Below are 27350 nucleotides of genomic sequence, written 5' to 3' on the forward strand. Positions count from 1 at the left end.
ATGAGAGGACGATGGAGCTCACAGTCCATGCCTGTGTTGGTTTCTTTGATCGTTCTGTGGCAGACACGGTAAGTTTAATGCCAGTTATATTTATTTTTTTTATTGATAAACGCAGAAAATAAAACCGCTCGGATGGTAGACGGACTGTGCGCACGGGCAGCGTACACGGCGCTGTGGCTCTTCACATAAAGGCTGTTTAAGGGACTGATTATTAAGAAGCAGTGGGTGTTTAAGAACAGTACACCGAGATTAACAAAGCATGTTTATGTATTTAAAAAAAAAAAAAAAAATCTCCTTTTCTGTTGCTCTTTGCGCGCTGTTCACCCCCACGTAAACGCCACGCCAGACCTAATTGATAAATCTGACGATTAAAGGAAGATGTACATATCAAAAGCACATCGCAGGTAGGAAAATATTACAAGCAGCCTCAAAATAGTTGTAGTGACGCTCTGTCAAATTCGGCTTTATTGATAATAGACCAAGTATCAGTTTGTCTCGATAAATCTGAACTTAAGGAATTGGCAAATTCGCAGAGAAAGAAAGTGGGAGGAACAAGCAACCAAAAGTTAAAATCTGAATCCATATTAATCCTAGCATCGAAGGCTTGCAGAGATTAAACAGAGCTTTATTGTCTAAATAAAGAAAAAAAAATCTATCATCAAAAAGAAAACATGCATTATGTGCTGGAATAAATTGATGAGGTGATTATTTCAAAAAAGAGGAAAGAGTCCTTTTGAGACTGGATGGATTAAAGGAGGAGGAGCAGGGCATTTGCCACATTACCTCCCTGATGATGACCTGCCTCGGTGCATCACAATACTTTTTTACATTACATTAGATTAGACAATGAATTTCTGTATAAATATTAGTTTGCTGCTAGTATTCTCCTAAATCTGCAAGCAAAAGACATCATTCTGTATGCATTATACTGTTAGAATTGATATTCAAATGCATAAGAACATCGAGGTTTTCCACACTCATAATGGCCCATAAGAAAAGGTAGGAAACCTTGTGATAGGATACAGTATCATTATTATTTATTGTTTGGAGGGAAATTTGTCTACGCCTCGAGTGCTGCATACATTAAGCTCAAGTACTGCAGGAACATTCAGCCTTTTAGTCGACGTATATGTTACTGCAGATGTTGTATCAGATGCCTCCTGACAGTATGTGATACAACATTATATTAACTGGGGACTTATGCAGCCTGGGGTGGTGCAGTGTTAGAGAACATAGACTGTATAGAAGAAGCAGGCGTAGCCTCTTGGTTTCACAAGTGAAGCCAATACAGAGCCAAGTGCTTTAAACCTGCTTTCTATCAATGGCCAACAGGGGGCGACTCCACTGCTCTGATGGATGTCTATGAAAAAATGGTCCTACTTCTCCCCTGATTTATTCCCTCAGTCAACATGTTCTAATGAGTTTATGGTCTCAATCTCTAGCTTTAAGTTTTCTTCAACACCGCATGATGTTCATTTAGTCAGTGATGCTCCCATTGAGAGTCAGATGGAAGATAGAGTACAGTTTACAGGTTACAGGTACAGGTGATTTTGCGTATCCACTGTCTCTTCCAAATATGGTCCCATCTGATTTCTAAATAGCAAATACGGCTTCCTAATGGTCGTCCAAAAAGCATTGGGTGAAGCCACTGTAGCCGCTTCTTATATGCAGTATGGGGCTGACCATGTTGTTACACCGGGTGGTGTTGCAATAGATTCTTGGAGTTCAGTGAGTAGAGAGCTTTATATGTCCTCTGACAGCCACGGCAGATGTTAAAGAAGATTGATTTTACGTCCTGTCACATTGCGACCGTCTAACAGTAAAGGAAACAGACGCCGAGTCAAAATGAAAATATGACAAAGCGAGCGAGGAGACATTTCAGAACTGTCCAGCTCAGCACATCTCTACTAATGAGAAACCACTGTTAGTAGAACAGTTTACACTTTATTTAAGTTATGTAACAGACGTGAATTAAACTCTACGTTAGGAAAATAATCAAACCAATCAAAGCCTGAAGGAACAAAGATTTTATAAACCAGATCAAAAGCAGGATGACATCCCATAATACTGCAGCTGTCTTTGGACAGGTTTGTAGTCGTGTTGGAATTACGGCTCTTTGAAGGGAGCAGGATCTCATGGCTCCGTTCCTTTCGGACGGCTCGTTGATTTGGCAATAATTTATGATACAGCTCGACAGAGGTCAAGAAAAAAACAACAAACCTGGCGGAGGGTTATAATGTTGCTCACTGTCGGCACTATGTTGTGGTGACATGATCCCGCTGCATGTGACCTAGTGTAGCGGAGTTGCAGTTGAAAAAAGCTGCCTGTGGTATTTCGGCATAAAGGGGAGCGCACCTGAAAATGCATTTCACATGACAGTGCACGTACGCTGTGCATGAGCAGGCTGTTGTCAACATGCACACACAGATCAAATCCACACAGCTGGGGAAGTTCTCGGAGTATAGCTCCCCTCCTGCACACAACAGTGTTATAAATGAAAGAATTTAACAGGACATCAGCGGCTTGATTACAGGGCTAGCAGTGCCGCTTATTAGTTATTCATAATGAGTAAACTGCCGCTAGTCAAGGTTTCCAAATGTCTCCATTATAGGGGCTCTAAATGTCGGAGTAGTTTGGACGCTCGGGGTAAACGTAGCAAACCTTTTGCATTTAAAACAAATTCTTAGTGTGGACAAAGCCTCTTACACCTCTTACACCTTTAATCATAACATAAACTGTAAGATAGTAAACCAATGAAGGACATGACATGAGAGTGTTTTGCAGTAAAAACAGAAATGATTTGTTGCTGGAGGGTTTTGCGGCTGTGATGTGCGACGTGTGCCGCAGGGTTGGAATTTAAAGTTTTGCATGCAAATTAAACATGTGTGTCATCATTCTACATGCAAACATGAAGTGCACAACATGTCTTCACAGGTTGAGTGTACAATAATCTGGGATAAACAGATTTAATATTGTAGGTGGAGATTACCAACATGTAGCACCACCCACAGTTCTTAGCAGCACTTACTAAAGTCTATTTTTGTAGCTGATGTGTGGTCTTCTTCTTCTTCTTCTTCTTCTTCTTCTTCTCTCTATAATGATCACACATTTATCTTTTATTTAGGTCACAAGCAGAATCCAATACAACACGCAACACCAAAGACATCGCAACCTTCACAAAGATCCTGGACAGTCTGCTGGACGGATACGACAACAGACTGAGACCAGGCCTAGGAGGTAAGACTTCAACATCCGGGTGTGTGTGCACAGTGAAGGAGTTCTGCTGTACTGTTGGGAGAGACGTCACAAGAGACGTGTTCAAACAAGGATGGTAAAAGGAAAAAGCAGCAGAGATATCTTTGCTTTTAGTCCTAATTTGAATAAAACTCCTAAAACAGTGGATCCTACGTTTCCCATAATGCAATTTAGTCTTTAAACTCACATCTTTCAAACTCCACACTTGCAGTTTGAAAGTGACGCTCTCTGATGTAAATATAAAGTCTCTAAACGATACCATGACCCTGATGACATCACCACGGTTTCTGTGACCGTAATCCAGAAGGATCAGACGACCTCTCTGATACCACCAGTGACTCTGATATCACTATTAATTAACCTGCTTTGTATTCTCAGTCTATTTATTAATACATCTTTAAAAAAAAATTTTTTGTTTGACTTAATAAATGTTTGTTTCAGTGTTACTGAGGGATTCATTAAAAGCCATAATGCTGAACATAAAGGGTGCTTTCACATCTCATGAATCAAAGACTAAATTGTTACAAAGTTGCATTTTGCCTCCACTTTGGTTTGTGTTCACACGGCAGCTTTTACCAGTGGACCAAAGTTTTAATGCGCGAGGAAACTGCTCTCTGATTGGTCAGAATTTCCGAATGAAAATACTCTGTGAAGTAAACAAAGACTTAAATGTTTTGTTGTTTTGTTTGTCAGAGTTTTTCTTACGTTTAACCGACATTGTTCGATCAGTTCCAGTCTCATTAAGCATAAGTGAAATTGTTTGTTCAGTCCATATTTCCATCAGAGCCCGCACCTCGTCGCTCCCCCACGTCTGTCCTCTACTCATCTTGCTGCCTGGCTGTGTGTCTGTCTCTGTAAAGCCCAGCTCAGATCAATGATTCGCAACGCAACAAAACAGTTTTAGAATGTTGCAGAGAAAATTGCAGCGGTGTGAGCCGGTTAGTTGCAGAGCGTCTCAAGCCGTTGCGTGGAGTTGCAGAAGATTTGACTCGTCAAATCTCCAAATGCAGTTTAAGAACGTAATGATGTCGCTATTTCACGTCAGCTAATCAGGAAACAGCATAAATTGGCGTAGGCACCCTGTCTCTGGCGCTGCAGCAGCCAAAGACGGTTCCAGATCCAAACTCTCTGTCTTCAACGTTTATTAATCAGTGTTACAGCTAACATTGTGAGCACATCACTGTCACTGTCATCCACTTCTTTTTGTAACAATAACAGAAATCCAGCTAGATAATTCATGTAACCTGGGCCTAATACTAACATTATATAGTATTAACGCAGAAGTAGTGGTGTATGTCAGTGCATCGTTGCTATGGAGACGGTAAGCTGTATCTGTGTGCGTTGCTTTGATGTGAACGGGTCACTTTTAGAACGTTTACGATCAGATGATTAGAGGGATTCTTTTGGCGGTTGCGAATCATTGATCTGTACTGGCCTTAAGTGTCAGCACCCGTTAACAACCCACAATGCAACATGTTTTGGTTTACTTCCTGTATTTGATCCTACTATAAGTCTGCTTATGCTTTCACCTGAACCGAACCGGGCCGTGGTTCATTTGGAAACGTGCCGAGTCCCGTCTTTTCTGGCGGACCATGGTCCGGTGGTTTGGTCCACATCAGAGTTCGAATGCACGTTCTGACCCGTCCAAACAAACCGAACTTTCCAAGTAAAGTCTGAAAGTCGGGACCGAAGCTGTCAGGTGTGAAAGCACCCTAAGAATCGTGTGTTCAGGTCATGAAAAAAAATGCAGTTAGCAACACATGATAGCTTTCCTGCTGAGTAATATTTGAGCTTAGGCTTCGGACCTTATGAACAGAGTATGTGTCAAACAGGTAATGCATGCAGTCTGTGTGTGGATCAGATGTGCTGTGGAGTAACGTTCTTACTGCATCACATGTATGATAGCAACAGTGTGGGTCACAGGCAAAACGAGATCTTTAGTACCTTTGTTTTTGGAAAGCGCTGATGACTCGTCATCTCTTTTCTTAATTTACTTTTATCAGTTTTCTGTCATTCAGATAGCGCTGTTTTCATCTCTCATGTCAGCTGTCAAAGGACGGAGGTGACAGGAAACAATAAATGCTGCAGTCAGATAAACTCTCAAAAACAAACTGCCAATAGGCTCCAGTCATTACATTTATACCTCATTACCTTCATACCTATACGTGTCTCTGTGTGTAAATGGGATGAGCAAACCCCACGTCAAAATCAAAATAAAAGACGGCCTATTTCTTAGGTTTGTATGGCACATATGTACTTCTGCTCTCACTGCCAAATATGTTACCTGTTCAATGAAAGATATTTTATTAACTCAGTACAAAATGAATATTTTTCTAAGGATTATATTTGACTCCCATCAGCAGAACACTGTAAAAGCTCTAAACTGTGTAGGTTAGATTTTTCAGGAGCTTTCAGCTGCCTCTCACAGCCCTCCTCAAAGATGGAGTTTACTGAGGTTGGAACCTCCATCACACCCTGTCGATTAGTGGTCTTTCTATCTTTCCTCTGACTCCTGGTCGATGACCTTTGACCTCTTGATTGGCTGCTGTGATTGGTATTCGGTCGGATGTTGATTGTTTCCGGTGTTCACTCCTTTCCTTGGAGTGTTCTCTCATCAGATCATCTGACGGTTCAGCCACGTTAGTCCCACTAAATGCTTCTGGTGAACATCGATGAGTCGATGTTATTGCCTTGTTTTTGGTACAAGATTCTCCATGTACCTGTCGTCCCACTGCCCCCCCTTTTGACTTACAGCCCCTCCCTCACTGAAAGACGTTGTGCTCTCTGTAGGAAGGTCTCTACCTCTGATCTTCATGTTGAAGGTGGTGGTTAGAGTTCAAATGGTGATGATGGTCTGTCTGTGGGTTTCCTGTGGGTCAGCAGGGGTGTAAAAACACCAGTGAACCGTCGTCTTTCTGTCACTGAACACTCTGAAATAAGGACCAAGGAATTTGTGTTGAACATTACGTTTGTCAAAGACTGTAGTGCTGAGCTGTGCAAAGACCCAGAATATAAAGTGAAATCCTTTTTTTTCTTAATCTAGATAATGAATAACATTTTCTAATCTGCATGGCCAAGTGAAAACAGACGTCCGTATCGTTGGTTAAATGAAGTGAGACTTCCATCTTTTGCATCGACAACTTGTATGTTTGTTGATGACACCATTACATAATATGTGGTTTAAATCGTGGTGCAAATGCACTAGAGGTAAAATCAACAACATCACATTAAGCAAAAATATCACCGTGGGCACCTGCTGATCGTTTCTGTTGTTGTATTGCAGAGTTGTATGGGTTAAGACTGGTCGGTTTACTGTGGCTGACAGATCGTAGTGACTGAGATGCTGAGTTAGGATAGGCTCGTCTCCTTATGTTGGACTTAGCTAAACACCTGGCTCTGGTCTCTTAGCAACAAGAAAGAAACAAAAAAAAACGGTTTGCTGCACATCAGAGGTCACCAGAGAGATTTTAATGGTATGCAGGCGCAGAGCAGCGTTATTGTTCCCACTGCAGAACAGCAGGGTTCATTTTACATGTGACTGGAGGTCCCCTCAGAGTCTCTCTGTTACCAATGATTGTCAGACAACTCGTATGATTCACTTTATTGCTTTAAACTGCATCATTTAACATATTTAAAGCTCCACTGAGGAGTTTTTCACTGGTTATGAAACAGACTGAAATTAATTATGATGCCTCTATATGAGTACAAAAGCAAACCAGACCATCAGCGACAAGATTTATTATTTCTGTATAGTTTTTTTAATGTTTGAAACTGCTGGCGGGGTGGGTGGGGGTAGGTGCCAGATGAAGCGATTAACTGCACGCTGCCATTTTCCAGGGTATGAATTTAAAGTGAGTGATACATGTGACTGTTAAAGGAAGCAAGATGAGATTTTTTTTGTTAAAAACCACCACTGGCTTTGTCCACAGGGGGCGCCAGAATCAACACAAACTGAAAGTTCCTCACAGCAGCTTTAATGGCATTTTCACTGGTAAAAACAACGTGGCTTTTACAAATATGCCGTATAAGAGTGATATAAGTCTGTCGTTAAGATCAAACTATCAGCCACCACAGTTTAGTCTCCGTCCATCAAACATGCCGGGCTTCGGCTCTTTGTGTTGTATTAACTCTCAGATGTTACTTTGGACAAAAGCGGCTGGTAAATGAAATGATAACATTTACAAATGTTAAAACATACACATACACTTGATTAAAATTTGAATTTCAAATGTCAAATCTATTATAATGGATGGTAATATATTTTAGATTCTTAATTTTTGTAGTTACACTTTATTAATAAGGCAGGAATTTGGCAGTGAGATACTTATAAAGATACAGGGATTATGACTCAGTATATTGCAATACTTTGGGATACTGTAAGCAGCTCGAGCTATTTCCTTTTAAATCTAATTTTAAATTAACTGATAACTGATATGTGAAGAATGCTGTTTTCTTCAGTCAGAACAGCGGCATCTTCATTTGGATTCATCAGGGTCCCTGAAACAACCATCATCATGGCATTTTTAAGTTGAGTTAAAGTAATAATCTTCAAGATTTTCATGTAAATAAATGTCTGTCACTATCTACCGCCGAATGAGGTAACACAATGATGACTGAGCCTATGGCCCACTGATGAAAGCCTTTGCATTTGCAGTATATAGTATTATTATGGACTGGGTGTCTGTGGCGACTTTCAGATAAAAAATCTCAAGCGGCGCCCAGTTAGTGACGCGTTTTCCATCAGCCAGCAGTGGTTGGTCTGCCAGAGAGGGTAGGCGGAGCTAAGCGGCTGCTTTTCTGGTCCCTGCAAGTGTTGTGAGTAAACAGTAATCTACTATGGCTGAACAAACAAAGAAAAGATGGATGACTACAGATACAACTTCAACAAGAAGTGAAAATCCAAAGAAGAAGAAACAAACTCGACGCTCAGATGAAGCAAACAGTCTGAAAAGGAAAGCGACCGTCAGCCAGGAAGATCAAGAGTTACAACCGGAGCCAACCGTGGACGTAGCACATGCAGCACTGTCTGGATATCTGGGGAGTGTGCTCCTGTAATAACTGTTTAGATCTTCGAGATTATCACTTTAACACTTGCTTGTATCAGTAAAAATAAAAATTTTGCATGTAAACTATTTATTAAAAATCTATACAGTGTCCTCGAGAATCAGTTTGAAAAATACTCCAGGGAATCAGGTTGTTCTTATATTTATGGCCTGTATAATACTTTTCTAACCTAAAGTCAGTCGGATTTTTGAAACTGTATTGCTTCATTTTCTGTATTTCTGTGCTGACAGTTCTAATTACTTATTAGTCAACATATATACTGATAACCCTGCATATGTGAAAACAGAACACTGGCCAATAATATCAGTTTAAGCTGTGTTCTGGACGACCTCTGGTTTTCCACTGCTGTCCAATCGTAGGGCTTCACTCTTCATTCCTCTCCAGCTGTCAAACGATCAAATGACCTGACAACTTTTTGAGGCAGAAACCTTTAAGTGAACTTTTGGTCTTGTGTTCAATCCACAGCTCTGATGATCATGTAGCTGAAAAAGTTATCAGTGCAGATCTGCTCTCTCTGTTTGTAATGAAGGGTAAGTAATGTGGGTGCCACCTTCAGCCCCCCAGGCAGTGAAAGACTGACAGATTACTGCAGCGTTCGTGCAAACGCACACATCACTCAAAGCTGAATTTATGTTTGGTCGCTCAACGTTCTCTCCGTACAGGATGAAATGTGGCAGCTCGCTCTGCATTTATATTTCCACAACACTAAGTAGAAAGTCAGACATGATGTTTGCTTCATGGAGCAACATTGCATTGAACTGGTGACCATCATAGTTTGTTCTTCGTCCATGGAGGGTCCTATTTAGACAGCGGAAGGCGCACAGTCTGAAACGCACGGCGCTAAGTGATTTAGGGCGTGTCTGACGCACTTTTGCTAGTTAGACAGTGCACTGCCTGGGCGCAAACCGAGGCGCGAGGTGCAAAGAGGTTGGTTTGAGACCCTGGATTATTCATAGCCGTGTTTTTGGCATAACATGAATCAAACCACTACGGTGCCACAGGGAGTTATGTTTGAGGATGGTAATTAATTTACGTCCGAGAGACTTTCAGAAACAGACTCCATGAGGGTGGCACGAGGGCCCGACGTCCTCTAATGGGACCTGTGCTCACAGCCCAGCGCCGTGCAGCTCCATTAGCCTTCGCCAGAGAACACCAGAATTGGCAGGTCCGCCATTGGCGCCCCGTTCCCTTCACAGATGAGAGCAGGTTCACACTGAGCACATGTGACAGACGTGAAAGAGTCTGGAGATGCCGTGGTGAACGTTATGCTGCCTGTAACATCATCCAGCATGACCGGTTTGGCGGTGGGTTAGTGATGGTCTGATCCAGGTCTGGGAGGAGATCCCCGAGGAGACCATCCCCCGACTCATCAGGAGCATGCCCAGACGTTGTCGGGAGTGCATACGGGCATGTGGGGGCCATACACACTACTGAGTCACATCATAAGTTGCCATGACGACATTCACGCAAGTTGGATCAGCCTGTGATTTCAATTTTTTATTTGGGTGTGATTTTGAATCCAACCTCAATGGGCTGATGATCCATTTCTTCTACGCTTGTTTACATTCAAATTCAAATGTGAACACGAGGCACCACCAACTATATTCACTATTTTAAAACAGATAACATTCTTTGAACAGCTGTTGATGAGTGAAAAAGCACAAATTGCACCTTGAATATATTTGTTTTTATGAATTAAACTCTTTATTTCAGTCTTGAATTATTGTTTTTATGATTATAAGATGTGACAAGTAAATAAATCCACACAAAGTCGAGAACAATAATGATTGTTTTACCTTTTTATTTGGCATGTGAGTTTATGTGAATCATACTTCATCGCTCTTTAACACTGACAATATTTACTGTAAGGGGTTGAGCGGCAAGGTACTTGGAGGGATCTACATTTCTGCCAGGTGGCTCCACCCAGAGACTTTAGACTGTAGACCAGGTTTTTGTTGGTCTAAGGTGCAGTCGCTTTCTGCCTCCTCTAGATAGCAACATGCCACCCGTTTGCCTGACCACACCTCATTTCAAAACCAGCACACTCACGGGCGCTAACGGTGACTCAAGATAACTTGCTATTTACACAACGTGGGCGCTGGGCGTGAAAATGACGACTACGCCGGGTGGAAGATAGCAATGACACTCGTGCTGCGCGCTTCGGAGCTTTGCGCCGGGTTGACGATAGGGCCCTGAGCACGCCTGGCTTTAGTTCTCAGTGTGGTTTTTGATAAATTGCACATTGTTTTTTCCCATGAAGGCAACATTATTGTAAGATAGCATAGCCAGAGAGTTTTTGATTAAGTAGGAGACTCAAAATGCTGAGTTGAAGGTCCCATCAGTGGACTTTTATTTACAAGTGCAACCAGGAAACATGCAAGAAAAAAAACTTTAAACATAATAAACTGATAAATAAAAACTCATAACAGCATAAATCCTGGTTTCTGTTCCTAACCTTCTTCCCTGCCTCCCCCCAGAGAACTGAATATATAGAGGCATGCATCTCCAGTTACATATAAGTACATATTACTTTGCCAATGTCATGCTGTATCTGAAATGGCCTTCACATGAAGAGCTCCTCTGTATCATGTTGAATTTACATCATGAGGGGGGAAAAATCAGGGGCAGGAAAATCTGATCTGTAAGCAGGCATAATGTGCCGATTTTATCGCTCAGCAGAACCAGTGTGTTATAAACCAAAGGTGTGGAGTTTCAAAGACATTCACCAGTCTTTGAAGGTGTGTTGAAAGATTAAATCAGGTGCATTTTGAGTAATGTAGGATCCAGTGTTCTCGTAACTTTGGCCTCTGCCCAAAACATGTGATCCATTGCTTCTGTCTCCCAACCTTCTGTTTGTAACACACTGAACAGGAGACGTAGAGAGATTTCGCTTACAGCTCCATGTTCAGTCAATTTTCCGTACTCATTCGTCTCCTCGATGACTCATAAAGGTTGTGTTTGTTATGTGCCGTGTTTTTATCCACTGAGTTTCATTCTTTGTCTTCACAGACCGAGTGACCGAGGTGAAGACCGACATCTATGTGACCAGCTTTGGTCCGGTGTCTGACACAGATATGGTAACGACACACACACACACACACACACGCGCATGCGTGCACACACACATTGGAGGTGAAAGTGCCGTCAGGTCCCTGAAAGCCTCCACTGCACACTTCAAGCTGTCAAAATAAATGTGCAGCTTCAAACACGTATCATTTAGTTTTGAAAAGGCTTTAAGGGTTTTCGCTTCAGGTGTGAACGAGAAACAGCCTGACAGCCTGTAAAGTGTTTGAGGCTCTGAGACACTGACTGATGAAAATATGAAGAACTTTAAGAGAGTGAAAGTATCAGGAGGATCATGCGCGTTTAGAAAGATAAAACATTCCTACCAATGACGATCAAATGTTGACATACTTAAATTTTAATGAAAGGAGTGTTTCATGGTACTGATCTGGAAGATTGTCTCTATAATTTAAGGGGATTTAGTGGTATCTCAATCAGATACATGTTATAAGATAAATGTCAGTGTCGTCTGCAAACAGTCGGCGTCAGGATAACCACTGCTTCGCTCTAAATACATGTTTTATTGAAAAAGATTGTATGATGTAGATTCTCGGGTTCAGATAGCATGAATGAAAGTTAAAATGTATTGGGGCAACCTTTTTTGTGTTTATTAAAGCCACATAATTGCATAACAGGGAAACTAATATATGACGAGACCAGAGACAAACACAGATTCTGTAACTAAGAAGGTAAACAGTAATGTAACAGGTGGTGCCTCAGTTAGTCACATGGAGATTGTATTACTTACTGCATGGATGTGAGTAGATGTATGTGTCAGGATATAAGGACTAAAAGAATCAAAGTTTGGAGTTTTTATGTTAATGTAAGAATGACTTGGAAGAGCTTGAGACGAGTGGACTCAAAGGGAATAGACTTTCATTAAAACTAAACCTCAAACACAGTTGAAGTATGGATGAGTAGCTGAGGCTGCTTTCACACCTAAAGTCCGTTTGTTTGGTCCGAATCAAAGTTGTTACAATGTTGTCGAGTTTGTTCACACGGCAGCTTTAACCGGCCAACCAGATATTGAGATGCGCGAGGAAACTGCTCTCTGATTGGTCAGAATTTCCACGTGGGTGCGTGCGTCTGCGTCTGAACAGGGATTCGAACCAGGAACCCTCTGGCTGTGAGGCGACATTTTACAGTTATTACAAAATAGTCCTTTAAAGTCCTGAGAAGGTTTCTTTCACACTCTGCTTCAGCTTCAGACATCAGTGATTTAATGCATGTCCGACTCAGTGGGAGGTAACGTGCTCACATTTTCAGTCCGTCGCTGAATTCTGTTCTGAGCCCCGGGGAACAGACATGTTAAATATAAACAATGTTTTTAACCTTTGAACTTCACATTATTCACATATTCACATTCAACAATCACATTATTGATTTATTTATTGCACAAAATTACACGCATGAGTATATAGGGTTTTGATGTAACAGCATGTTAACACAAGATGTTCCTACAGGTTCTGAACAATTAAAGCAGAACTAAAGCAGAAAACAGGTTCTTATCTCTGCGGCTAAATCTCTAAGTGGTAACACTTTTAACCAAATCCGGTCCTAAGCCGGCATGGTGCTTTGGTAAGTCTCAGGGTTTCCTCGCTGGGCTCAGATGTAATTACTCACATCCAGCAGATAAAATCTCGCAGACAGAGACCTGTCAGCTCTGCTTGTCCTGTTGCTATTGGAAACGCAGCCTCTCAAACCAGGAGAGTGATGACGAGGCAGGGGTCAGACTGTGTTATTAAAAATGAGATCCCATCAGCCAGCGCCACGCAGCTCGGATATGCAGCAGCTCCACGCGTTACATATTAAACATATTCATGATCATACAGAGGCTGTCCATTGCAAACGTCATTAGAATGCATCATTGATGGGATGTTTCGCATTGTAGTCCTGCATTAATGGAATGATGTTACGATCAGAGCAACACCGTCAGCTCGTCCTTCCCAGTTTGAGCAGAGCTCCATCGTGGCGATCCCACAACAAAAGCAGGACTTTAACCATTAAATGTCTGAGTGTTAATGAGGGGAGTTCCTCCTCTCTTCAGTGATCAGATCATTTGGCTCCACACAGCAAACACGAGCCGGCTTCAGGCTCTAAGACGGCTCTCTAGTACCTAAGTACCTAAGCCTTTCTAGAATACCATACATACATGTGTTTTCATTGATTACGTTCTTATTTGTTGCAATAAATAAACATGCAACATCTTAAACTCACGTGTAAATGCACGGCCATATTGATCATTAAAAATAGGGATATGTAAAGAATAAGTATCCTAGCTTCTAACAAAAATAACACCTCTAAGCCATATTGGTAAATAATTACACATCAGGGCCAGGTGGTGCAGTGGTTAGTGCTGTCGCCTCGCAGCTAGAAGATTCTTTGTTTGAATCCCAGTTTAGACAGTAGCCCTTTTTACACTGCAGTTCCACCTCAGCGCCTAACGAAGGTCTGCTGTCATGCAGCCTTTGCCATTTTACATTTACATTAGACCAAGCAACGCCACAGTGTGTGTTTTTAAAGCGTTTCGGCGTTGCGGAAGCAAAATGTGTGTGAGGTGTGAACAAACAAATACACACGCACAGCGCTGTTCCGTTCCGCCAGCTCCGCTGTTTACACAGACGCAGTTTCGCCTCTGTTAGTACCTCCGATGCCGGCTCAGAGGCGGGACGACTACGTGCCACCGTTCCACCTTTGTGCGTTTTACAAAGAAGAAGTAACGTGACAGAGGCGTAATAATCCTGCCTTCAACTGGCAGTTTATAAGGGACTATAGAGTCTGCATGTTCTCCCTGTGCATGCTTGGGTTCCCTCCGGGGTCTCCGGCTTCCTCCCACAGTCCAAAGACATGCTCGTTAGGTTCACTGGTGACTCTAAATTGCCCGTAGGTGTGAGTGTGAGTGTGAAAGGTTGTCTGTCTCTGTGTGTCAGCCCTGTTATTGACTGCCGATCAGTCCAGGTGTAACCTCACCTCTCGCCCAATGACAGCTGGGATAGGCTCCAGCCCCCCCGACCCTGAACAGGCGGTACAGATAATGGATGGCTGTATCATTTAATTATGAAAAATTTGCTCCCATAAAGGGTAAAGATGATTTGTCACAACTCCACTTAGGCGTCTCATACAGATGCACAAGGCAGCATCGTTTACCCTTAGCGTCTGCTTTTTTGTGTCTATGTGGTTGTATTAAGACAGGAGGGATTTTTCTAATTTTTTTTTCTACATATATTTTAACCAGAGTGCAAGTTGGGGGTTAGAGCACATTTTTTTAAAGTGTTTAAACGGTGACAGTTTTAAATCGACCTCCAGCGTGTTGACTGGGAAATCCCTCACAGACCTCTCACGCTCATACGCAGGAAATATGTCACACGCAGGCACACAAACACTCTGCTCTCTGCCTTAAAAGCTTTCCTCAGTTTTTCCATCACAATCTGAGCCAACACCCACCCCCCTCCTCACCCCTCTTTCCTCTCCTCAAATATTTAAGTGGCACAGAAGCAAGGGGCAGAGGGGTGGAAGTGGTCGTGATCGAGACAGCACCTTCAAAGACGGAAAAAAGAGAGCGACGCTCTCATGTTTAATTCATGCCATGTCTCCATCAAACTTGCAGCAGATAATTTCACTCCACCACACTGTCTTTCTTTTTCTCTGCCTTTGATAGCTCGGCTCTGATACACGCACGCACACACACACACACATACACACACACACCAATCTCCCACTCAGGAACACACACACACACACAGTCTAACACACACACACCTTTTCCTTTCCCTGATAGATTGAAGGCCCCCTGCTGCTCCCTCTGCCTCCATGTTTGTGATGGTTTCTCATTGCTGGATTATTATGTCCTGTATGTCAAAGCAAAAACATACAGTGCGAAGCTTCAAAAGCCCGATACACCTGCTTATTTTGTGTTCTTGTTGAATTCTCCATTTTAAATAGCAGATGAGGATTTTCTAAAGCCCTCAATTTTCTGTCAGCGACAGCAAACATGGCAGTGATTTACAGCTCAATGAATCTCTTCTCTTGTGATGTTCTGTGGTGGGAAAAACAACAGAAACCAAAAGGAAGAAATTTGTAATTCATGTGTTATTGTTTCATGGTGGTTCCCTCTGGTTTTACGTGACTTCAGTGAAATACAACGAGGTATCTGGCACCCGCATTCTGATACAGCCAATTAAGTCTTGCACGAGGCAGTGACATCAGACTGCAGCCTGCTCACATCACACGAGTGACAGACTCGGAATAACAACCCGTATTAGCTTTCTCTATAAAGTCTTTCCTGCAAAAAACACAACCTGTTCTGCACCTAAGATTTCAAATGAATGACCACACAAACATTTACCAGGAACCAATCTCGGATCCCATCGGCTACAGTCTGACGACGATATAGCCTCTGGGGACACTGATGAACATGACGGGATAAACGACTTCCAGTCAAGACTTCCTTTTCCGCGTGCTGCATTGTTACAGAAAAACAACTTTCTTGTGATGACTTTAATTAATGTGTCTTACCTTTGTCGAAGTTTCAACGTCACGATGCAGATTTGTAAAAAGCCAAAATGAAGCTTCTGTCCTCAAGAGGAGAAGAAAACTATTTTTAAAATCTTCGTTTGTTGAACAGAGATCGGATCGATCTGATGCATTCAAGGAAGTCGGGAAATCTGAACGCTCAAATGTGTTCATGACACCGCGTCAAGAAATGTAAGTCAAGTTGAATTTTAGATGTTTGTTTATAGAGATTAATAAGAAGCTGAATGGAACCAGTTGAGGTGGTTCGGGCATCTGATCAGTATGCCTCCTGAGCGCCTCCCTTTGGAGGTTTTCCGAGCACGTCCAACAGGGAGGAAATCCCGGGATAGACCCAGTGCTTGCTAGAGGGATTATATATCCCATCAGCCTGGGAACGCTTTGGAATTTCCCAGGAGGCGCTGGAAAACATAGCTGGGAAGAGGACCGTCTGGGCTTGCTTAGCCTGCTGCCACCGCGTCCCGACCTGGATAAGAAGAGGAAAATGGATGGATGTTTGGAAGTGCTAACCATTTTTGGGAAACCCATCAACGGTCGTCAGACTGCATTATAGCCCCTCGGGGCCTTTCAGGGCTTCCAGTGGATATTCGGATAAGCAATAAAGGATATCGGGCCCATTACTTCCTTTTCCATGCCCTGTTCAGCCGTCAACCTTCAAAACAACCTGTGATATGAGAATGAAGTCGAGTGGAGATCAAACAGATTGTTAGGACAGGTTTCAGAATTACATTATGTCCAACATGTTTTGTCCCTTTTACTCTCCAAACCAACCGAATGTGATTGTGCTCTGCTACTTGGACCACAAACACAAACCAGAAAGCTTCCAAGGCCGAACATTTGATCCCGAGCCGACAGATTCTGCTTGCTGCAGAGAGAAGAAATGTTTCACCTGACTGTTCAGACTTTACATTTATTTGAATCAATAGTATAATCGTATTTCTTTATAATTTCTTGCATCATTAAAGTGAAAGATTTCTGACAGGATGGTTGACTCTTGAGGCACAGATTTGCTGACTGCTGAATTCTCCTACACTCCTTGCAGTCTCATGTGTAAATGTGGTTTTTTGGTACACTGGAGTAACGAGAGAGGCAGAGGGAGAGAAAGATGTTTCCACTCGGCTGGATGGACTGACAGACTCAGTGATGTTGATGTAAACCGTGTCTGACTCTTTGCCTCAGGGAGCAGACGGATCTGAGACTGACAGACAGGTCTGAACCCGGCCAGGTGCCGAGCTCGGCCAAACAGCGTTCTCCCGATAAACTGCACGTGACGCTGAAGCCAACAGGACAACAGGACATGCCTGATTGGGAACACAGTGTTACACACACACCTCCTGTTTCACAGCCTCTCAGCAGAATAATCAGACATCTGTGATAGAGATGCCATTTGCAGTAAAGGAGCACTTTCTTCGATGCTTTCTAAGAAACTAAAAACAGCTGTCACACCATCCTCGTCAAAGCAACCAAACTCCATTGACAAAAACACTCATTTTACCTGGCAGAATAAAAGAGTAGCTGATCTACCTCTGCCTTCCTCGGTTAGTGTGTTTGTCTCACACAATTATTGTGTTTGAGCTGAACAAACCATTGAAAACACAAAGACATAAACAAACCTATCGAGGAAGCACTGCTGTGTTCTGCACAGAAAAATAACTGTTATTTTCAATGAAGTCTGGCTGTTTTCAGGGTTTGTGTGTGCCATTTAGGTGTCAGGGCATTTCACCTGCCGACAATAAACAAAACAGAACATCATTTAACACGACCATAAAATGATCAGCAACAAGATCCAACCTGAGTGTTGGGGAGCAAAGTTTTCCTTAACTTCACTTCTCTTCTCTTCTCCTCTCAGGAGTACACTGTAGATGTTTTCTTCCGTCAGAGTTGGAAGGATGAGCGACTGAAGTTCCACGGGCCGATGAACATTTTGCCTCTCAACAACCTGATGGCCAGTAAGATCTGGACGCCTGACACCTTCTTCCACAACGGCAAGAAATCCGTGGCCCACAACATGACCATGCCCAACAAGCTGCTGAGGATCATGGAGGATGGGACCTTGCTCTACACCATGAGGTAGCTGGTTAACCATTTGTGATACTACAGTATGTACAATAATTATTCCTATTTGGAATATTATATTCCTGAGCGTCTTCGATAGTTTTCCTTCTTTTTTGGTGGTAATTGTGGCTTATCTAAGGCAACCATTACCTCTGGAGTTCCTCAGGGTACCGTATTCAGGACATTATATATTCCAATTACAACTGAAAGTTCACAGCTTCACTTCCCCTTTAAAGCATATATCGTACTCCACACCTTCACTGTGTTTGCTGACATTAAATCAGTGATGTTACCTTAACATTGGTCTAAAGGTGCTGCATCCATAGCATAGAATGACAGTCCAGCCCCCAGTGGAGTTCCCTTTCCTCTATGTACACTGAATCACTAAATTTAGTAAATATATACTAACTGCTTATATCAGTACCAGCACAGCCCCATTTTATTAAAGTTCATGTTTTGAACCTTTGACATTTTGACATCACTTACATTTATCCCTTAAGACAGAGGGCGACATTTGACATTTTCGCAAACAATTTTCACACATTTAAATAAAGAACAGCAATTTCCTTTGTGTGACTTGGCAGCTGTCACTCCAGAATATACACCATAAAGTCATGACAGGAAATCAGTCCACAGACAGCTGCTTGAAACAAGTATAAGTATGTATATATTAATAAGATAAAGATATGTAAGACTTGGCCAAGGCCCAGGGATGCTTTGATCTGTAAGATGCTAATTTAGCCAAAGTAAAATCACCCATGGATTTGTGGACAGCCATTTCTGAGCCTTGAGTTCGGCCTTTTGGCAGTTGTCATCTTGTTTTTTTTGCCAGAAATGAGCAGAGTTTTCTAATTGTCAATAACAAGGTAGCCACATAGCAAAGGGTATTCTTAAACACCATGCCATATTGAAAAAGACTAAACTACAGATTAAGATCATAAACTCATGATGAAAATGTTTACTGAGGTAATAAATCAAGAGAGAAAAGCCTCTATACAACCAGACTTCTTTCATCATTGGAGTCATTGGAGTCATTGGAGTCACCCCCTTCTGGCCATTAGAAAAAGATGCAGGTTTAATGCTAACATGCCGTTGATTAGATACAGTATCAGTAGTTTGCAGGTGGTCATAAACCAAAGTGTTGGACAAACCTGATGACAACGCCACAGGAAAACCAGAAGAGCAAAAATGTTGGCTGCAGACGGTTTCAGCTAGTTCAGCTCTGAAGGACTCGGGCAAGGACATGTGTTTCATTTCACAAAGTCGATAGTGTCGTGTCCAGTTAATAAATAGTAACGATACAGCCAATAAAACAGAGATAATAGAGTTTGTTCCGGCCTGTACATCACATTTACTTCCTGAGTGGATGACGACTTACCGAGTAGCAGAGGGGCTTCGATAACAACACAATAACTAAAATGTATAGTTGTGTCTTGGATTATAAAATCGATTTGAAAAGCAGCAGAGGTGCCCTTTACAAAGACTGCAAATACAATACACCTCTATACCCACGTTTCTCCAGACCTCTCAGCTGCATCACACCGCTCCCAGCTGGAAAACCTGTGTGCTCATGAAACATGATGGCAAAGTCTATTTCTCGAAACAATCTCTTTTATTTTAGAACATTTTCATTAAGTTGAAATAACGATCGGATGATAAATGAACCTTATCATCGTGTTTGTGACATGATTAAGCTGCGATGAAGCAGGACCTCGAAGCTTCTATGCAGAAGAGAAAATCCAGTTCTTTCTAAGGTTGTGATTGAACAACTGTGTTTGTGTTTGCGTGTGTGTGTGTGTGTGTGTCTGTGTGTTTATTACAGACTCACAGTTCAAGCTGAGTGCCCCATGCACCTGGAGGACTTCCCCATGGACTCTCACTCGTGTCCTCTCAAGTTTGGCAGCTGTAAGTGTGAACACATTCACAGCTACAGTCTACATGCATGGTCTCCACTTACCTCGGCTGTGGACAGAATGCATCCTGATCTGTGTGTGGGAGTAAATGTATCCCTCTCTTTATGTCAGGGGATGCAGGGGAGGAGCGCATGTGATCTCTGTAATGTGAGTCTAAAATGTTTATTAAATATTGTTTGTTGATCAGTGTCTCCTTGCTCTCTCTGTCCATCAGATGCCTACACAAAGACAGAGGTTACTTACATCTGGACTCGTAACGCCTCCCAGTCAGTGGATGTGGCAGCTGACGGATCCAGACTCAACCAGTATGACTTAGTGGGCCAGACTGTGGGGAAGGAGACCATCAAATCCAGCACAGGTGAGCACCATGATGCTATTTCAAACCAGAGAAACGGTGAGTGTCTTTGACCGCTCCTCAAACAAGATGGTGTCTGTCACTTCTGAGCTGAGCTTCAGGATTGGTGGTCATGAGTTAAAGAATTTTGTAGTTCAGTGAGACAGCTGGTAAAAGTTTGAAGTGTTTATTGCAGCAGCAGAACACAGCTTGTGTGTGGCGTCTCGACTCCGACTTCATCACTCCTAGTAGATTTATTTTACATGCAGACATTTGATGAGTGATGAGATAATATCTTAAACCCCCCGAGCCGGAGCCTGCAGGTGGATGCTGGGGCTGAAAGTGTGAGCAGCAGTGGCAATGACAGAGCAGAGGGAGAGAGCGGAAATCCTGCAGCTGAAATAGACGCTACATTGGGAGGAAGTGTTTGTCAGGTGATCGTTGAGAATGACGCATGTCAGGTGTGAAATCAGTGCAGCTCGAGTCGCCTGCCTGAACAAGCTTGCAGGCTGCATTTAATGGGCTATAACAGAGATGGTCCTAAAAACAGTTCAGAATAAGTTCAGGAACTTTTCTTTTAGTCATTTTCTTTTAGGATGTGTTTGTTACATTAAACCAATTTTCGTCATACGTCTTTCAAGCTTTATGCCTGGAGAAAGTAAAGGATGGAGAGTTTACAGCATCAGAGGGAAGAGCAGGGCCAGAACACAGCCACGTGACTTATTTACACAAACCAAACTGAATCAGACTTTTTCACAAAGAAAACAACGCACAGAGTGATCAAAGAAACGTCTGACAGGGAACACAGCCCAGGCTCTGCATAATGAAACACTGTGTGCCGGCTGTTTATTTGTTCAACCAGGAACAGTTTCAGTAATCAATAAATCATGAGATTATTCTCCTGTTCTCTGGATATCTTCTTTCATGAAGTATGCATCATAACTAAAAATAATCCAACCTGTCATTTATGTTCCACTTAATCTGAAACTCCTCGTCCTCTGTATGTGACCGCGCTCGCTCTCTGCTCCCTCCTCATCCTCAGGTGAATACACGGTCATGACGGCTCACTTCCATCTGAAGAGGAAGATCGGGTACTTTGTCATCCAGACGTATCTGCCCTGCATCATGACCGTCATCCTCTCACAGGTCTCCTTCTGGCTCAACCGAGAGTCCGTCCCAGCCAGGACTGTGTTTGGTGAGTATTTAAGTTCAACGTTTTAAACTTTATGAACACTTTCAACAGAGGAAAAAAGATTTACACTACAAATGACTCTTCTGCAACCATTGACGGACAAAGTACTGATAGGGAAATAGCACTTGATTCTTACCAGGGGTTATCTTGGCTTTACATGTAACTCATAGTTCATTTAGGATATCAAATGTTCGACATCCTATTAGAGCCATTGTAAAAAAAAAAGTTCTGAGATTAAAGTGCTCATGCTCAAAGTCATGACTTTATAAACTCATAAATTTGCCTTTTTTTCTGTCGAATTTATGAGTTTAAAAAGTCATGACTTTGAGCATGAATCCTCTCTGGACACCCACCCAAGCGCGTAATGCACTTAATACAGCAGTCAGCCACAAACTTTGTGGTTGTTTCTTGTCTAAGCCTCCATACAAGAAACAAAATGACTGAAACCACTGACTTAAAGTAGTTTTGTATGTTTTATCTCTAATGCAGGTTTGTTTCCTTCTTGTACCCGTCATGAGGTCGTAGGGTAACTGTCATGTGTGATGTAACCCCTGGGGCAAACGGGGAGCATAGAAACGTGTGTTTCTGCAGCAGAGGGTCGCTCAGACTTTCTCCTCTATGAAGTCTGCTTCTTGTGTGCAGAGGAAACAGGCTAAATCTGCTCCGAGCTCCGTGCCATGCACGCCTGTGTGAGCAGCAGAGCCAACAGGGCAGAGAAGAGAGACAGGTGAATCAGAGGGAGGGGGCCGTGAACCCCAGCCTACTTTTTGGGGGGTCAGGGCTCAAAAAGCTTCAACATGATTTTACTAGTTTTTGTTTCTCACAAATGTATGACTTTATAATCTCATAAATTTGCTAATTATTCTGTCACACATTTGAAAAAACTAATCTGGGAATATCACTCTTCTCCTCCAGCTCCATTTTTTTCTTTCTTTCTAAATGAAGTCACATCATTAAACTTGCTCAGTGGTGCACATCTGACTAGGTCTGTGTTGTAAGAACTCAATCAGCAGGGAAAGCATGAAAGGTGTGGGTGTGTTGTTTAGGTGCAGATGAGACAATGAAATACAATCCAGGAAGTCCAGAGTAACGTAAAGGGTTATTAGAAGCCAAAGCAATGCACATATCTTAGTTTGAACTGGTGTTCTGAGGGTAAAACCGTCCATTGTTTTAAAAAGAGCATATAAATTGATGTAAGGAACACAGTGACGTGTTTTGTTGTTTAGTTTGGAGTGAATGTTTTAAATGCTCGATGACACCGACACGTTGTTCGATGTCAGTATATTTTCTCTCTTTCTTTTAAATTGTCTGTCAAGTCTTCACGATGGAGTCAGATCTGGTTATGATTAAGATGATAAGAGCATGGCTCCTCTATCAGCTACAGCCCATAATAATATCTAAGAGGTTAACACTGATTTAGATTCGATCCAAATGAAGAGAAGTACAACAAAGAAATGCACAAAGCTGATTCTTCAGGAGGGAACATGGAGTGGAAGAGGGCTGCATCCATGGTTTAGTATGTTTGTGTGTGTGTGTGTGTGTGTGTGTGTGTGTACATATGAGGAATGCAACATCAAAAGGAAAACACATTATCCTCTTACCGTGGGTATTGATGTGTTCACTGTGTGATAGAAAGCTATTAAATACAACCTCCAGCACAAATATGTACGTGTGTGTGTGTGTGTGTGTGTGTGTGTGTGTGTGTGTGTGTGTGTGTGTGTGTGTGTGTGTCTGCTTCCACCAGCTGACACGTGTCGTATCCCCACCTTAATCCTGCACTGCACTGCGTCCTGACATTCTTTTGTGTCTCTCTTCAAACACACACAGTGATTGTCGTCTGGTGAGGAGCGCGTCCATAAGAGGGGCCGCTCGAGGTGCTGCCCCACGACTCTAAGCTCTCAGATGTGATCTGCCCTGGTGGAGGCAGATCCTCAGTTCTAACCAATTGTTTGCTCTGTTTGGCTGCTATTTTGTGGCATTTAAATGTAGAATATTTTATGTAAAAGATTCTTAATGTAGATTCGCCTTCCTGCACACAATACAGTGATATTTGAGTCTTTGTAGTGTGGCTGTAATTTTTAATCTGCATCATTTTCTGTGTAGCCGAATGTATGTAGCTGACTTCTGGAGGTACAATTTCTTTTTAAGGACTTAAAGTAATAATCTGGAAGATTTTCATGTTAAGTCTCTATCTATCGCTGAATGAGGTTACACAATGATGATTGAGCCTACAGCCCACTGATGAAAGCCTTTGCATTTGCAATATATAGTATTATTATGGACTGGGTGTCTGTGGCGACACACGGGGAAAAATCACAAGCGGCGCACAGTTAAGCCTCAATCCCACAGGATCTGTGTCCGGCGCGTTCCGTCTGTGCCGCAGTTCTGGTCCGTCAGACGGTGCAAGCCCTCGCCCACAGGAAGTCTGATCCGCAGCGCAGCGGAGCGCTGGCCCAAGCAGCTGGATTCGTGAGATCACAAGATCGCGGGAGAACTCATATTACGCGAGAATTGCGAAATCACGTGATAACATCAAAGTTAAACAGAGCAACACACAAACAATGATTATCTGCTCATTTGGAGACCATTCTGTGTTCTTTGTGCTTCTACCATGGCTGAGGACACTACTTGATTAAAAGTGTTCGTTTTCAAGATTTCAGTGTGTTGTTGTTATGAACATGGAAAAATACAGGAGTCTGCACCGGTCTGTACATGATGTTTTATTTTGAATCGACGGGATGCTGTATGCTGCTTTCGTGTGGGACTTAATGTTTGAAATCATCCGCTCTGTTCAGCTTGACGCGTGCTTGAAGCGGCGTCTGTCAAAAAAAAACTTGGAGACGGACCGTGGCGCGTGCTGTGGAATCACGAGCATTGACTTGAATGGGCAATCGACTCCAGAGGTTGCGGCGCACATGGAACGCGCCAGAGACGGATCCTGTGGAATTTGAGGGTTAGTGATGCGTTTCCCATCAGCCAGCAGTGGTTGGTCTGCCAGAGAGGGTAGGTGGAGCTAAGCGGCTGCTTCTCCGCTCTCTGCAAGTGTTGCGAGTAAACAGTAATCTACTATGGCTGAACAAACAAAGAAAAGATGGATGACTACAGATACAACTTCAACAAGAAGTGAAAATCCAAAGAAGAAGAAACAAACTCGACGCTCAGATGAAGCAAACAGTCTGAAAAGGAAAGCGACCGTCAGCCAGGAAAATCAAGAGTTACAACCGGAGCCAACCGTGGACGTCACACATGCAGCACTGTCTGGATATCTGGGAAGTGTGCTCCTGCAATTACCGTTTATCACCACAGGTGCTGCCAAAAAGAACGAAGCTTAGATCTTCGAGATTACCACTTTAATAATTAAGTATGGATGCCGTGTATGTCATTTTGTACAGTGCCACTCTGTTGTGTTAGTCATTGAAGTTAGTTGTTGGTGGACCTTGAACACCACCAAGCCAGCTGTGCCTCTGGAGCTAACCAATCCAATGGGAAGATCGCTTGGAAGAGGCCTTTGAAGGAGTGCTCTCCAAGTATGTGGGACTGTCAGCAAGCCTGATGGAGAGCGAGATGTTTCCCAGTGGAGGTTGGACGCCGGGGATTTGCAGCCCACTCTCTGGCCAGAGCCTCCACCAGCTTGGGCATCGAGGGAGAGAGGAAGAGAAGAGCCATCAGCAGTACAACCGATGTGGCAGAGAAGGCCTCAAGATGGCTGTTGGTCAAAAGAGGAGTAGCTAGTCATCTGGACTCAAGCTGGGGTCTGATCAGCCCTGGGTAGGTCACCTGGAGGAGGGTGTATGATGATGAAAGACCCGAAACACACATTTAGAGAAAAATCTGAAAGAGGGCAAAATTTGTGACAAAAAAACTTGCTGTGGCATTAAGATTTACAGATTTAGAATCAGAATTTGAAATTAAATGAACAGTTATCGACTGTTTGGTTTCTCTGTACCCTCTCTTCCCAGGTGTAACTACTGTCCTCACAATGACCACCCTGAGTATCAGCGCCCGCAACTCCCTTCCCAAGGTGGCCTATGCGACAGCCATGGACTGGTTCATCGCCGTCTGCTACGCCTTCGTCTTCTCTGCACTCATTGAGTTTGCCACCGTCAACTACTTCACCAAGCGAGGCTGGGCCTGGGATGGAAAGAGTGTCGTCAACGACAAGGTAGAGCTGGGTACATTTATTGCACTGCTATCGGAGGGGTATTTGGTATCCGCCAACACTCAGGTCTAGGTATCAGAAGCGGTATCAGGAAGGAAACATTGGTATCAGAACATCTGGATACAGGCATACAGCTATACAGCGTCAACATTATAGGAATGGTTGCCTTGTGACAGCTGCGTATGAGCAGTCTGGATGGTTGTGTGGTGTACAAATTGAACTGAGGCTGTAACAATGAAACAAAAAGCACCACTTTGCATAGTAATTGATAATTACTCAGTTTCATTTCAGGGAAAAATGAGACAGATGGACGAGAATCTACAATTGCAGTTTTCTATCAAAGCTGTTATGCACATGCAGAAGGGTCCTCTGTCAGCCGTGCAAATACACGTCCTACAAACTGACCTGTCATTTAATAAGTACCACGACAGTCATGCTATATCTGGAGGCCCGAGGTGTTGTTCATTAGCGATATCACTAGCCCTAAGCAGGGTTTGAAATTAAGCACCTGCCACCCACCAAATGCAGGTGTTCTGTGCAGTGTCGTGTGAATTTGCTTAATTTACCAGCCATGGTTGCAGGTAGCATATGCAAGTGAGTACCGGTAATGCATTTGCAGCGTTGGGCAGTAACAACGCTACCAAAAGCGGCGTCCTTCAGCAGACGCCTTCGACATCTCTGCTGCTGGGGACAGTTTGCGAGTTTACTTAAGGGAGGAACACTCGATCAGATGATGAAAGGCTTAACACAACCAACCCACACTAAGTTAGCCATCATCAGTGCAGCCTGCAAGCACCAGTTAGCAACTTGGCAACTGCTAACTGCAACACATAGAGGAGAAGAGGTGCACAAACACACTCAGGCAGCAGTAGAAAAAACGTTTGGATTAGGCGAGCGTGGGGCAAGTTGAGTTCATTCCCAACCCTGGCCCGAAGTACAATTCAGTCCTTGGAGCTTCCATAAAAGACAAGCTTTCAGAGTAAGGTCATAAGTAGGGTTGGGAATCGCAGGGTAACAACACGTGATATGTGGCCCACGATAACGACAATATCACAGCAATTCTGCGATAATTGATATATTGCAAGACAATAATATAACTATACATCACGATATCTGATAAACTTCTTCGGCCAATTAATTTCCATTTACGTTGCCCCCATTCATGTCATGAGTGCCACCGCGAGGAGTCATGAAGTGGTGACGCGGTGAGTCACCATATATCGAAATATTGATGCCGCACAAGTCAGGACGACAGTATAATGCCGAATCAATATTTAGTCCCACCCCAAAACAATGAATAAAAAACAGCAGCGTATCATTGTTTTTTGCAGAAGTACTGTTTACCATATAAATTAACTTTTTATTCATAGAATTACTTTTACTGATTGCAGTGCTGACTATCGTGGTTGCAGTGAATCAGAGGAACCGAACTCTGACTTGAAAAGTTGTCTGACCCTGAGTCCTTCTCCCTGCAGAAAAAGGAAGCGGCCATCATGAAGAAGAACAATGCGTACGCTGTAGCCGTGGCTAACTACGCTCCCAACATCACTAAAGACTCCACACTGCCGACCATCTCCAAATGCGCCCTGAACGATTCCAACAAGAACTCGTCTGAGACGAAGCCCGAGCAGAACAAGAAAACCTTCAACAGCGTCAGTAAGATCGACCGCATATCCCGCATCATGTTCCCGGTGCTGTTCGGGAGCTTCAACCTGGTCTACTGGGCCACCTACCTGAACAGAGAACCAGTCATCAAAGACATGGATCCTGCCAAGTGAACTGTAC

The 27350-nt window shown here is 43.0% G+C and overlaps 1 protein-coding gene across 1 annotated transcript; it reads left to right on the forward strand.

Annotated features, from left to right (window-relative positions):
- gabra2a (gamma-aminobutyric acid type A receptor subunit alpha2a) lies at positions 1-27343 on the forward strand. The gene is made up of 9 exons (XM_069661318.1): positions 1-68; positions 3125-3237; positions 11329-11396; positions 17762-17982; positions 19790-19872; positions 20095-20238; positions 21257-21409; positions 25366-25568; positions 27041-27343. The coding sequence occupies exons 1-9, from the start codon at positions 1-3 to the stop codon at positions 27341-27343; spliced, it is 1356 nt and encodes a 451-aa protein (XP_069517419.1).
- The last annotated feature ends 7 nt before the right edge of the window (positions 27344-27350 follow it).

This window comes from Semicossyphus pulcher, unplaced genomic scaffold (assembly GCF_022749685.1).
Source record: "Semicossyphus pulcher isolate SPU_LCO1_2020_fin unplaced genomic scaffold, fSemPul1.0.p SCAF_14, whole genome shotgun sequence".
In the NCBI taxonomy this organism is placed as follows: domain Eukaryota; kingdom Metazoa; phylum Chordata; class Actinopteri; order Labriformes; family Labridae; genus Semicossyphus; species Semicossyphus pulcher.